Raw genomic sequence first — 14,987 nt, 5'->3', positions numbered from 1 at the left:
TAGGATCATTATTGTCATTTGAGAATAAAATCTGCGGGACGAGGAGTTGTTGAAATGGATTTATACATACAGTTTTTTTTCGCATGGATTAGCAAAAGTAGCAAACAGATTTTAATGAAACCTAAATACGTGTGAGCACAAATTTGAATACAGACCAAATTTAATCCTTGAAGTCTAAAACGTAGCTTTCGAGCAAATATTTTCGATTTCGAACTCTTTTTTACCTTTACACCATTAATACAAAACTTACCTAACTCTGGTATTGAGGAAGTAAAATACAACCATCGTAAAGAGGGGAAGCCTTGAGATTTTCTAATTGTACATAGTATTTGTACGGAAGAAGATTGAACCTAACAGAGATGTCGGATAGGATAAAAAACAAAAAACCTACAAGTGTAATACGTACTCAACATGCCAATTAAACGTTAAATGAGTCGGCCGAAACGTAGGCAAGAATTTATTTAGGTCAAACATAGAATATTTTGGTTTTCAGTTGTATGTAGTGTTAAGTAAAATTCAAGTTAAGAAATGTTTAACACTTTTCCCAGTCTAAAAGTAGTCAGTATTGAGCACAACAATTTAAGAGTATTTTGAAGGGAAGAGTGGATTTTTATCTACCCAGTAATCAATTAATTAGCTAGTTTTTGATGAATATTAATGATAATGAGAACAGAATGCTTACATCACTTTTGCTCCCAACAGTTCATGTATTAATACATGTATATATGTATGCATATATATCATAGCAATATGATGGTACTTTGCTAATGTATCAATATTTTTTTTTAGTTTAAACATTTATTTAAAGCTTTTACGATGACAAACATCCAAGAATGATAGATCTCATTAAACCGAGGAAAAAACTGCATGACATGCAAGAAGATATTATAATAAGGAAGAAGAGGTGAGAGCAGACAATAAGAGTTAATCACTTTGGCCCACAAAATGCGGCTAGAATATACAAAACAAACTGACAACTTGAAGGGCGGACGGATTGCAAATGAACAAAGGCATTGAAGATGGCTGACGGCTCGGCACAACAATAGCCCCGTCGGAACGATAACCCGGTCAGGGCGGGCGGCAACAAAATGTGTCCTCTCTCTCTTCCCTTCTTCCTCCAAAAAGGTCATCTCCTCCATAAAATAACTCCCCTTCACGAGGAGGTAAAGGGGAAAAAATATGTCAGCACTGACAACTCAAACATAGTTCGGTGAACATTTTCTGAAAGAGAGGAAGTCTGACCCAAATTGTCTACCGCGCAGCGATAAAATCCAGAGGCGGTTCGACCTGGTTCGCTCTGGGTAACAAGGTATTTTCAGTCCTCATAAAACCGTTGATCGGAAGTCATAAACAAAATTTATTAAGTTGAATATACTTAAATTGGGGCTTTTTAATAAGAGTTCAAATTGGAACCATCCAGCAGTCCAATCCGCTTTAAATGACGTAGTTAGAAAAATACGCTCAGAAAATACAATTTATCCGACCTCATTATAGGACCGGAATATGTTAATGCGCTAAAATAAGTATATAAAAACCAACAACTTCCACAGTAATCTTAAAGATAACCAAATCAACTTTTAAAAATTATCACTGTTATTTTCTTGCAGAGGAACACTAAGGATTTTAAAAAAACAGGCGCTAAGTTAGTACTACGTTATGGGAGGATCTGTTTCTTACATGAATCAATAAATGTATTGTAATAAAAAATGAACTAACAAATAAATTTACATAGAAAACTAGTGGCTCTCGTCGACTGATTCTCATTTTTCTAAATTCCCACAACTTACCACTCCTCAGACACCTCTTTAAATGCATTCCCGATGCAGTAAAAGAACATAAGAAATCACTTCAAAACAAATTTTTATTCCTCCCCGTAGATAGATGTCCATACTACATCAACATTACATGCGGCTTAAAAAAAACTATAGATTTCAATATCTAATAAATAAAACTTTGCATAGATTTCATTATCTATTAAATTATGGTTTAAGATACAGTAATTAAGCTAGGTAATGATGATTTGAATTCCTCCGATGTGCAGAGAGTTTATGATTTATGGTACATTTCTACGGGGGGGGGGGGGGAAAAACAGGAAGATGAGACGAAGGAGAAAACAGGAAGATGGTTGGCAAAGGATGGACACAAAGGTGTCTAAGTAACTCAGGAGCTTTCTAAGAAAAAATAAATTCAGCAGATATTAGTAACACAAAGCACAGATTCAAAAATTGTCTCTAGAAGGTACGGAAAATAAAAAAATAAAAAAAAAAAAATTAAGGCTCTATATTTGATTTAACATTATATAGCCTCATATTTGACAGCTACTGCTAATGAAAACAGGATCACTGGAATCAATAAATAGTATTTGAACTGGTCAAAATTGATGAATCTGCCAAGTATGGTTAGGGGCATAAAAAACGGCGTCCATTTCAAAACGTAATAAAAAATTAATTTTTCATTCACAGCTCCATATCTATAAAACTACCTAATACAATAAAAAAACCTAAAATAGTATAAAGTAGAGTGAATTTGCTTAAATAAGAGCCCTCCCTGATTTAGTTGATAACGTTGATCTTCACGGGAGCAGCAGTTTCGATGATATTCCTCAAAATAATTCCGAAATATTGATTTTTCGTTAGTAAAAACATTGCTTCTTGAAAAACTGTATCTTCGTAAATTTCAAAATTTGTATAAATTCTTCCGAAACATACTGAAATAATATTTGCCTTTCTTTTTTCATTTAATCTTCTAGTAAATGCATAGCAAGATATGTTTGCAAATTTATGATAATTCACGATGACTTCACATCTCAGTCTTCATGTAACGTCCCAAGGACTTGCTTTAACCGGCCTCAGCGAAAGTTTATTTCTTCAACATAACGGTACTTTTATGCAATAGCTGCAACAACAATTAAAGTAATTATCACCCGTATAGGAACAATTATTTATTTTCTTTTTTTGTTTGTTTTTTTTACTTCAAGTAGCATTATTGACCTTGTCACAAAGAACATTCGAAAGTAACATTCCATAAAATAACTATGTTAATTCTTGATTCCTGTCCATTTTTTTTTTAAAATCTTCTGGATAAGTACTGAAGCTGAAACTGTACACAGATATAACAGGTTGTACTAACGGTTCCAATTGAACGGAAAATTCCACTTGGTATTTATAAATGATGAATTTTTTAATTGTTATTCAATACAAAAAATATAGAATAAATTTCACTATGATTTAATATTAAAGAATACGCATTTCTTATAGATTGAGTTAGGAGGACTTTTGAACTGATCAAAATTGAGTATTTTCTAACAAAAAATATAGGCTCACAAAGGATATGGGGCCAAATTTATAAAAAAAAAACAAAAAAAAAACTTTATTGCACCACCAAAAAACAAAAAAACCCTCTTTGATTCTATTTAGTTTATCGACAATCAAACAACAATAATTTACAAAGAAACTTGAATTTGTTTTATATTACTGATATATATACAAAACTGAAAAAAAGGTAAATTTTCCCCGTTTTTAAATACCTCAACATTTAAGGAGGGTTATGGGGGGAGAGGGGGATAAATTAACAATTTAAAATTTGTTCCAAAATCGAAAAAATTATAAACACAAGTAGGCAATGCATCTAGAAGATGCAATGTTTAAACAGCTGTATATTGTTCCTACCAATCCCTATCCCTTAAAAAACACCCTAAAGCTTTCAGTCAGAAAGTCTAATTGGTAATCTTATCTATTAGAAATGATCTAGAACAGGATCTTGGAGATAATTTAAGTTTTGAGAAACTTAATTTCAGGAACTTAAACATTTTACATTCATAAATTAATTTTACAAACAGGCCCACCCTTGGTTGACTACATTAGCTCGTAAACGCATTCGTCTGATTTTTCTGAAGGTTCATTAAAAGCAATGATCTCATCAGAATACTTCAGTTAAAATGTGAATGAATATTGGTGATTCGGGAAGATTATATTCTAGCATTTTATCACATTTATTTTTTAGAAAAAAAAAAAAAATTATTTATTTGGACAAAAAAGATATTTCAAATTATTTTTACAAGCGAAAGAGGGTTGGTGGGATTCATGACGGCATATGTACTCGATAAAGCCATTAGTGGGCAAAAAATATGACCACCATTGTTCCTAGTACCCCTGTTCACCTTTAGACATATATAAATATGACACCATTAATTTATCTTCGTCCGGCTGACAACCAAGTGAGACCTCAGAAAACAGTTTTTTGTTTTACTATCTAGTAAACAAATATTTGGGTGATATTGGAACTGAAATAACGATAAAAATATAAAGGTTACATCTCACTAAGTTATCTCCAAACCTTATATTAATATTTTTAAATAATTATAAATAGCATATACACTATTAGTTTAGTCCATTTGGTTTTTTAACAAAAGTATAACAGAAATTAGCTTTGTAGGAAACCTGGTAAAATATTGAGAAAAATAAGTAATCTCAATGTCATCTCAAAAATCAAACAAAAACGCAACCTGTTTTTCCTTTAAAACTTCAAAAACTATCGAACCAATATTTACTAAATTGAAGCTAATTACCTCCATTTTCTACAGCAGGTTTAGAAATAATAAAACCTACCAACATAAACAGTAAGCTGTTATGTACAGACTTAAGAGTGTATTCGTTTGAACGCTCTTATTAAAAAATTACCGGTCCTATTTGAAGAATTCTATTTACCTTAGATAGACAGTTTATTGAGGAAGGTATTATGCTTTAAATATAACGCTCCAACCTATAGGAACAGGGAAAAATGATCAACGTCAATTAATCAGGAAAATAATTAATACACTTAATATACGTGGAAGCGAGTTCACTGGAATAACATTATGAGGTCAATTGGTAGAAATTCGCCACGTTTTATTGGGCTCCAGAAGTCTTATGGCGAAAAAGTCATGACTTCTAAAATACGAATGATTGGTCACAACAAGCATAAGTTCACATTTTCGATGATCTTTATTTAAGAGAGCAGGCAGATCCGTCACGATGTCGTTGGTGAAGCTATATCGAAAAACTAAACGAGAATAATTTTGTTGAATCACACACGAATTTCATCAATATTTTAAGGAGTATTCAAGCAAGAGGTATTTACGATAAATAATGATAAAACTAATAGATGAGTTCAAAATTACAAATATTATTGTAACTTTAAGTGGTGACGCGGGTTTAGGGGGAGACACGTGCAAGTGTCAAATAGCAGTACATGAATAAATTATATAATATAATGGCTCTTAATAAATATTATTACTTAAAAATTATGTTTTGAAGACAAAATAACTTGGGTATGAATTTTTATTTTTGCACCATTGGTAAAGGAGAACTACGTTAAAATAAATAGTTTGTATCCCACTTATACGGTCAGTCGAACAGTCATTCAAAAGTCAGATTCAATCACGACCCTTGCACTATGGGTCCGACTGACGCTTGTACATGAGATACGGAACAGTCAGAATTTTGTGTAACATGTATTCGTAATAAACAGAAACCGTGTTTGGCCATTATTATATCATTCTCCGCAAATTTTGAACAGGCAGATTTTAAAATGTCCTCGGTAATCCACCCATATTATCCCTGAACGACCATCTTTGTGTTTGATTACTGTCATTCCGAATGTGTACACCTCGTTGACAGATCGGTGGTGTCTTCCTCCCCCAAAAATTTTCTGAATCCACAACTAGATCTAAGTAAAGACAAAAACGTTATTCAATATTTCTATATTGCAACATGAGGTTTGCTTCAGTGAACCTCCCTTTCTCGTCGCCCCCCCCCCCGCTACGCATCACTATTTGAGAGCCATTTAAAGTAAACAAGAGGCCGGACATGCTCCCGCAGAGGCCACAAGAGGGCGTGATTACAGCGAGAACTAGCGGTCTCAAGAGAACTTGCTCCCACGGCGGTAACAGTACCCTCTAAGATGTAACCGGCGATGTAACAGTGGGAACGGATCGGAATGGTAATGAGTCAGGGCAGTATGAGCATCTTCACACAAGACAATGAAGGTGGGAACCTCCAACTGTCTCAGTGGGCCTTTATAACTTTTACGAAATACCAAAGGCAACAAAAACAATCACTAACAGGAGGAGCAATTGCCTAAGCTTCTCTACACGTTGTAATCCATCAATTAATTAAAAACATCTAGAGCCGTACGTGCATCACACAAATTTCACTTACTAACCTACATACGTCTCCATACTTTGTGTACATTGGTGGACTTCATATTACCGACTTATCTTGCTAAGGAAGTCCGAATAAAAATACAAAATCAAGGTTCTAGAACTTTTTATAGACATTTATTTTTATATTAGCTATAGAATTTATTTATCAAGAATAATTTTTAGGACTCTAAGGGAAACTTAAAGAATACTTTTTTAAAATTATTATTCCATGGATTTTATTATTAATGGAACTATAAGCCTTAGAACTTTCTCTAACCTTAGTTAAGGTTTTCCCGTTGGAATAGATTGTATCTATTTTTCCTTTCTTTTCCCCTTTAATTAATCACTAAATTCTTCAATATTTTATATTTTTAGATGGTTTATAATTTTTAACATTTAGAACGGGTTATTTTTTCAAATAAGAGCTACTTAAAAGGAAGATTTTTTTTTTTTTAATTCGGCATTTAAGCCATGTCGAAATATCTCATTGACGATAAAACCTCTCTAGTATTAATAACTCTTTGATTCAATGAGCCGTGAAAATCGGCGTACTAGGCTCAAAGATAAAACAAAAATAATGTTTAAAAACATTTACGATTTGATAATAGGTTCTAAAAAAATGAAAATAGTTTCAACAGTTCTCTCAAAAAATGGAAATATTGGTTAATAGGTAAAAATGGCTACAGAAGGGCAGCTTATATGCGGTCCCACAGAATGAATCGGCCAGCTCTCTTAGGCTCGAATAGCTTGGTAACCTGTAGAATAACCAATCCGTATGAAAGTAATATCTACGGACGAGCAGATTATCACATACCCCTAAAAATTGTATTTTTAATCCTCTCTCCTTTTGGCAGAGCCATAGTCAGGTAAGAAGGCAACTTTTTTCAGTTTAATCGTCAAAAGTACGCACTGCCGACTATCATAGAAATCGCGATGCAAACTCAACCTAACTTTCAGGTTTAAAGGCAACTTGTGTAAGTAAAAAAAAGTACTTTTTCCCTTTCTAGGTTTAATAACCATTTAATTTGACGTTTTACGGCAGAGGAAGCTATAAAAAGCCTCCACTTAACTACTTAAACTTCTCTTTTTAGGGACATATCAACTTCTCAAAGCAGCAACTTATTACTTAAAGTGGTCCACAAGAAAAGGCCGAAAACTGGTCCTTTATTATGCTACTAGCTATTTTAACAATCAATGATCAATCGCTACTTAATGTTATAAGACAAAATTGGGCTGATAGAAACCGTATTGAAAACAAGATGGAAGTGCTATTAGCTTCACGGCGGTTAAATAACGAACTAAATACTATAATTGCTAACATATTTGTTAAACACTTTTGAATGGAATGCTCTGCATAGCGCTATATTTTTTATTATTGATGTTTACTACTTCAATTAAAATCATTCAGCCGATACAGTATTAAATACAGTAGCCGATAACTTGGAGATGTTATCAAGTAGCAATTAAGCAATTTAAAAATTGTTATCAATTAATATATATATATATGTATATATATATATATATATATATTGATATCAATAAGTATTCAAAAGTGAAAACTTATTGATAACTAGAGTGAGTAGGTAACAGTTGACATTTTATGTACTGACCGGTGGTTCTATATAGGCATTATTATATCCACTAAGATACTAATCTACTAATTTTGATAAATAATATATTCTACACAAGATATGTTACATCTAGTATTTAGTACTGAGGGCTTTTTACTTTCGCTTATCTATAAATGGAATATAGAGTAAGGGAAGGGATTGCGAACGAGCTTGAAATTGCAAAATTTCGAATTCGAGTTTTTGACGGAAATACAGGTTTCGAAGGCAGCTGAGTCTAATCAACCAAGTTTCATAAAATGGCATGTGTGTAGCTAAGTTCAAAAATGAAAAGTCGTAAAAAACTGAAATTACATATTAAAATTACGTATATACTTAGCATGAGACAACTTTCGAAATCGACTGATAGAATCGATTATTCACATTTTTTTCTCGATTTTTTTTCCTAAACAGCTTTAATGATCTTTATTTGACTCGGGGAATCAAATTAAATAGTCTTTAATAGCAGATAGATCTTATCCTAATAGGGCTTTAACGCAAAAGTTCAAAAAATCTTACCCTGAAGTACCTTTTATTTTGTTTATTTGAAAAAATAACTAACTCTCATTGTCAGAAATAGTAACACATATATAAATACAAAATATTAAATAATTTTAGACATACTAACAGAGAAAAAATAGATACATAGATACATTAGATCTGAACGACTTCCTTATCTTTTTCTTAACTGTTGTATTCTTGGCAGGAACAAAATTTAAATTTGTTATTACCACCTTAAGAAACTCCACAAAAAAAAGTTCATAATATTGTTTGGCTTCTTTGGTGTTGAGATTTTTTTTTTTTTAATCACTAAAATATCAATAGCTTCAACGTAAGCCCACCAATATACGTAAAACTTGGGTGTGTATGCAGTGTGGTAAGTGAAGGTTGAGTAATACAAGCACCACACCAGATTATTTTAAACTTGAGAGTTGATAATATAATAAGAGTGAAAGGGCTATCACTGGAACAGTTGGACCTGTGACAGGGTTGCAGTTCAATTTAACTGGAAGATCCCTACCTACAATTGTAATAGATTTATAATGGACCATTACCTACCTACTCAATATTTTAACAAGAGCTTGCTCTAAGCAATCAGGATATATTATTTATCAGGATATATTATTTTTTTGAGCAGAGCGAAGAAATGTAACCCGAGAATGAATCATTAATAGCAGTGGTTCCCAAACCATAGAAGTATGTGAACCAACTAAGCCGAAAAATGAACCATTTGTGGTCCACCCCCCATTCCTCAACTGGGTAAAGGAGGGCCCTCCTAGGGAAATATATCCAAATTAAGTATCTTAAAAGTGCATTTTAGTCACTTTTTGTTGTGCATTTATCTGTTAAAACATTTCAGAGAGCACCGAAATATTTGGAAAGATGATATATAAAATAATTTTATCAATAAATCTTCACAAATATATGTATAGTTGGACCCTCCCACAGCTCTTGCAACCCATCAGTTAGAAACCATTAATTTGCAGAGTATTTTGATAATTTAAATCTGTGCCAAGTAGAAAAAAAACAACAAAAAAAAAAACAGGTACCTTACTTTTTTGACAAGAAGAAACTTTGAAATAAACAAACAAAATATTTTAATAGCTATAATTATATCTTTTAAGAATCGAGAAAAAAATTAATCACAACAAATAATAACAATTTATTACTCTTTCAAATAATGAATTACAATGAAGGAATTTCAGTATATTGGAAAGTCAGAGGTCTGACCACAAATCAGTCTAAGAAGTTGTTCGATAATATAATTGAAGAACATTCTAACAAAAGTTAATAAATCCACTTCTGATTAATAAAGATTGTTTTGAACAATTAAAATTCTACAGCTAAAAATAATTAATTAAAATTCTACAGCTAAAAATAATTAATTAAAATTCTACAGCTAAAAATAATTAAGTTTATTTTAAAACATAAATTTAGTCCTGTCAATTAGGAGTTACAAATCGACATTTTTAATACCAATTTGACCTATCATCATGAGATGCCTCTTTAATAATAATTTATATAATATTCGTTAAAAAGTGGTTATATTGAATTTTGCTAGAGAGCTCCTCAATTCTTGGAGAACTTTTATCTTGCAAGTCTAGTGATAGGATTCCATATAATTCCTTTACCAATAAAAACTGAGATATTCTACACTATATTTTATACAGTTAGGTATATAAAAATAAATCAGAGCTATAAAGGAAAAATTTAGACACAACAGTGCAGGCAGTCGAAGGACAGAACAAATTTGTTTTTTTTATAATTTGGAAAGAAATGTATTATAAAGCCAAAGATTAAATTTATTTTAAATTTAAACTAAATAAATCCTTTTTTTATCGATTAGATTAAACATTACACAGGTGAAAACAAAATTGATATTATACTGGCATTAGTTTTAAATGCTTGCAAGTAAAATCACTTCAGAAACTACTTTTGAATATTTTAAATCAAATATTTTCGATAGTAAAAAATTGTAAGGTAAATCAAACAATGCTATTTATTAGATTATTAATTATTCACATAGTTAATAAAAGAGATACTTATATCAACAAGAAAGAATGACAAAATGTGTTTAGTTGTGAATAACAATATATCTCAAAATGGATCTGATTAAATAAATTTTGATCTTTTGACCACGGAGGTTTAAACTGAAGTATAATTTTGATTTACAAATGTTACTGTTTATAAGCTTGGTTGAAAAAATCTTTTTAATTTCTAATAAAATGGATGTCTTAAAAATAAGGTTGTTTCATTAGTAGGTAAAGCAGAATAAAATGAGCTTGATAGATAAGCATATTTAATATTTTACCACTTGAACTTATGAAGAGTGATAACTTTGATTGTGATTGTTTTGCTAGACTTATCAAAGTTAAAAACTGAATGATTTGTTATCTACTAAGATATAGTTTACAAATAATTACCTTTAGTGACACCTACATTTATAAAGATTACATGCAACTTTAGAGTAGATGCATCAGTAAAAGGCACTTGAAATTTAGAGTAGATGTACTAGTAGAAGAAACTTGAAATTTAAATTTTAAAAAATAAGGCTTTAGATACAACTGGAGTGTTTTCTGTCACTTTTATGATTCACTTGTCATGAGTTTCTTTCAGAAAGATATCAGCAATAAGGCAGTCAATTGATTATGTCAGCCATTAAAAAAACTCTCCACCTGGACATGGTATTCAGCTTGATGAGATAAGAGGTAAGTTTTTTTTAATGCTTCATGACCATTTTTCAGGTCACAAAAAAGTTTTCCTACTTTTTGTATTAAATCATCCTTTAGATAATTTTTACTAGGAAATCCTTTAGATATTTTTTAGTCGAAACTAATATTTCTCATGTAGAAGTTGTGATTTAATTGTATTTGAAGCCTGCCACTGGCGCAAAAATATGTATTAGGTTCATTTGGTTTAGAAATAATAATAATTTATTTTTGATAAAATCTAAAGTAAATGAGCTTTGAGGAAGGTTTAACAACCTTATACAAACATTGAAAAATATATATAAATTATGATTGACCGTATGAAGTAGATTGGAGGAAGATATTGACTGGGTCGGGTCAATAAAGGTATCAAAATATTAAAAGAAAACTATTTATTGTTAACCAATGTTTCACTCCACTTTGCAGGGCTTCGTCAGGGCTGTAAGAATGAAGTTCTCCAACCAATTCAGTTGGTAGGAGAACTTCTACTAATGATAAAACTAATAAATATAATAGAAATAATAATAAGTGATATAATAATATAATAAATAAATAGTTTTCTTTTACTATTTTGATTCCTTTATTGACCACCACTTGGACTATCTTCCTCCAATAAATTATGATTATTTAATTGAAATATTAAAAAAGCCTGATTTTTTTTTTGTTTTAAGTGCCTTCTACTGATGCATCTACCTTAAGTCAACCAGTAAAAAATAAAATAAACTGACCGGTTTGGAGACAGGCGATCATCCTGGCCGTTCTCTGATTCACTCGAAGTACTCGAGGTCGAGAGCCTTCTTACAATTAATGGAGCTCGGACGCCGGTCTTTTCTGCTAAGTTCTTCATGAGCCCCTCAACTGTGGTCATAAATTCAGCAATATAAACAAATTATCAATAACAATGAATTAATGATCAAAATTACTATCATATTAACATGCTGAAAATATTTTAAGTAATAGAGTGCAATATTAAAGTTTAACTCCCAAAAATAGTATCATTTTAAGAACATTGGGAAAGGAGCCATCATGCAGATTTTAACAGTACAGTATAGTTCAGAAAGTTGTCACTTAGTAAGAATAAGAATTATTTAAGAACACATAATTATTAAGAAGCATCTATAGTTTGATTAACAAATTTTATTTATTTATTGATATTTGTAGCTTTTAATAAAATATATACAATAACTATGTTTTTGAGTCACATTATTCCTTTCTTTTCCACAACCTCCTATATAATAAGACCATAATGGTAAAAAATACTTGACAAGCAAGGACTAATTGATTTATTGCTTTGAAAAACAAAACACAAACATTTCATGGCTGAAAGGAACATAACAAGTACATTGAATAAAATCAAATTTGAAATAGTAAATTATAATAATTAATTTCTTCTAACATAACTTAAAAACAAATAGTTTTACCCAATCAATTTCAAATTATTTAAAAATATTGAAACAAGTGGTTTCAGGAAAATTGTATATTAATTACAAAATTTGAATTGAAGAGGAAATAATCATGTTTGGCTGCGATGACTCCTGCTACGAAAAAAGTTTTAAAAGAATTTTGTTTCAATTTTACTGGTGTTTTAGAAAGTAATTGAAATACAAAATTGTCATATTTTGGCAGGCTAACTTCATCAGTCCTTACAGGAGATAGAAACATGAGATAACCCTGGCATTAAACGTGTTCATAAATGGCTAAGTGACAGAATAATAGACAAAAAATTTCCAATATGATAAGTTATAGAACACACTAGTTTATATATTTTTTTAAACCAAATAAATATCAAAGAAGGTATCAAAGGATTATAGTTTTCAAAATTATTATAACATCTAGATTACGGTATATTAACACCAGAAGCATCAATATACATGATTCATTAAATTTTTATGCTTAAATTGTGTCAGAAACATAGTTTGTTCATAAGGAATGGTGATTTAATATACAACAGACAAAATAAAATCATGCATACTTACAAATAATTCTAAATACATTCACATAAAAAAACAATCAGATAGAAAATAATCTGAAAACAAAAGATGCTTGAGTATGATTCAGCGAATGTTATTTTTATGTACAATTATAATAAACCACAAAAAAATCTTAAGATAACAATTGATGATGCACATGCAATAGTAACAAGCAAACCTAAGAATATCTTATTTTTTATTAATTACATTCAACATGCACATTGAAACAATCCAGTCAAAAGCAAATAATTGAATAAGTGCATTATTTTTTATTATTAATATTTGCCCCCCTTCCATATGCATAGCTCAAGTATAAGTCTGAATCAAACAAAGCAAAGGGTAATATTATTATTGTTATAACTGAAACATCATAACATTATAAAATTCAATGGGGATGAAAATGATAAACAAAATACAAAACTCCGCAAAAGATTATTTATTTAATTTTTTATAAAATTAAGGACCATTTAATTTTTTAAAAAATTAAGGACCATTTACTTTTTTAAAAAATTATATTTATACCTCAAATATTATTGGATAAAATTTTTGTGGACACAATTGTTTAAAATATAAAGCAATGGTGACTGAAAAATCAAAAGCAATAATTTTCTTTATGTTCAATAAAACCACACTATAATTAATAATCACACAGCCCATAACCACAGTGTGTATAAAACTAGAGTGACCTTTGAAACAAGTCATCATAATGACTTATTTTATCAAATGAGAAGAGACAACTGCCTTTCTCAAATATTTTGCACAAAACCACAATAATTAAGCCGATGAATGAAATAACAGCAATCTGTTAGACTAACTAACAAACACGAACTCCAAGCACAATAAAAACACATAATACAAAAAATCCCTGATGTTAGTGGAGAGCAATATCAAGCATCATACACAGACATTAGCCCAGCCCAAGATAGCGAAACTAAACTAGATAACACCTTAATAGATAGTTATTAATTATATAAAATTCGGTGATAAGGACCTAGGAGAGGTGCTTGCGAAATCCTCCTCGGAGGTGGTGGAGCAGGAGCTTTCTTCTGTGACTCTTCTCTCTGGGTGAAAAGTGCTACTCTCTCGGCAAGGGTCAACTTGCTAGGCTCGTCACCTGCTTTAGGCATATGTCACATCTTTTTTTAACACCTCATTATCTTTATTAATAACTAAATCAAAACTTATAATGATTAGCAATCAATTTTTTGATAAAAGAATATAAAGGATACAATTTTTTTTTTTTAAATAATTTGTAGCATGTTTCAGGATAAATTTGAAAATTCATTAATAATATCCTAAACAAAAGTATAAGTAACAGAACAACTTTTGAATCTTTTGGAACATAAATCTGTTTCAAATTAAAATTCAATCTTTGTTTAAGTAAATATAATAATAATAAAAGAAAAGAAATTCCTTCGAACATTTTTTATAAATTTTACACTAACAATAAACTCTTCTTTATGATGTATCAGACCATCCGCCCATCTTCAGCCTTGGTCTCAAAAATAGTTACAGAGAGTTATTCATTATCTAATAATTATTTTCATGTATATAATTTATTGCATTGAAAGTTTAACAAATGTAAATTATGTTAACCATGTAAGGCCTACTACGCCGATTTCGTATTAAATACATAAATAAATTAAAAAAGTTAAACAATTTTATAAAAAAATAACCAAAATTAATTTTCATTTAACTTTAGGTAATCAACTTTAGAAGGGAATAAATAAACTATGAAATATAGAATGATGTATACAAATGTATTAGACAATTAATACTAATAAATATATTTTAATTACAGAAGAAAAAGTAAAACAATTTCAAACAGAAATTGTATAAGTGTTTAAAAAAAAGAAGTAATTATTAAACAAATGATTTTAAAAAAACATAATGAAAAAATTACAGGAACAGAAAAAATAATGGGAATAGTAAAAGTTATTTAAAATTACCTTAGAAAATTTCATAAATAAAGAAAACAATTTGGGCTATTTTTTAAAATAAAATTAACAACTTTAAATAC

At 30.2% G+C, this 14,987-nt stretch overlaps 1 protein-coding gene across 6 annotated transcripts in view; it reads right to left on the bottom strand.

The window, feature by feature from the left end:
* The window catches only part of LOC106679546 (supervillin), a 394,230-nt gene that overhangs the window by 184,578 nt on the left and 194,665 nt on the right, over positions 1-14,987 (bottom strand). For 4 of the 6 annotated variants that reach the window (XM_014418761.2, XM_014418757.2, XM_014418760.2 and 1 more), the window contains 2 exons: positions 13,959-14,084; positions 11,726-11,855 (listed from right to left, as the gene is read on the bottom strand). In XM_014418761.2, coding sequence (XP_014274247.1) covers positions 11,726-11,855; positions 13,959-14,084 — 256 coding nt within the window. The remainder of the gene's footprint in view (positions 1-11,725; positions 11,856-13,958; positions 14,085-14,987) is intronic. The other 2 variants (XM_014418758.2, XM_014418759.2) reach the window with 2 other exon arrangements.

The sequence above is a fragment of the Halyomorpha halys genome, unplaced genomic scaffold (genome assembly GCF_000696795.3).
Source record: "Halyomorpha halys isolate HHAL.00 unplaced genomic scaffold, Hhal_1.1 Scaffold208.1, whole genome shotgun sequence".
In the NCBI taxonomy this organism is placed as follows: Eukaryota; Metazoa; Arthropoda; class Insecta; order Hemiptera; family Pentatomidae; genus Halyomorpha; species Halyomorpha halys.
Note: the sequence above shows the minus strand (reverse complement) of the source record. Positions and strands in the feature narration are given on the sequence as shown.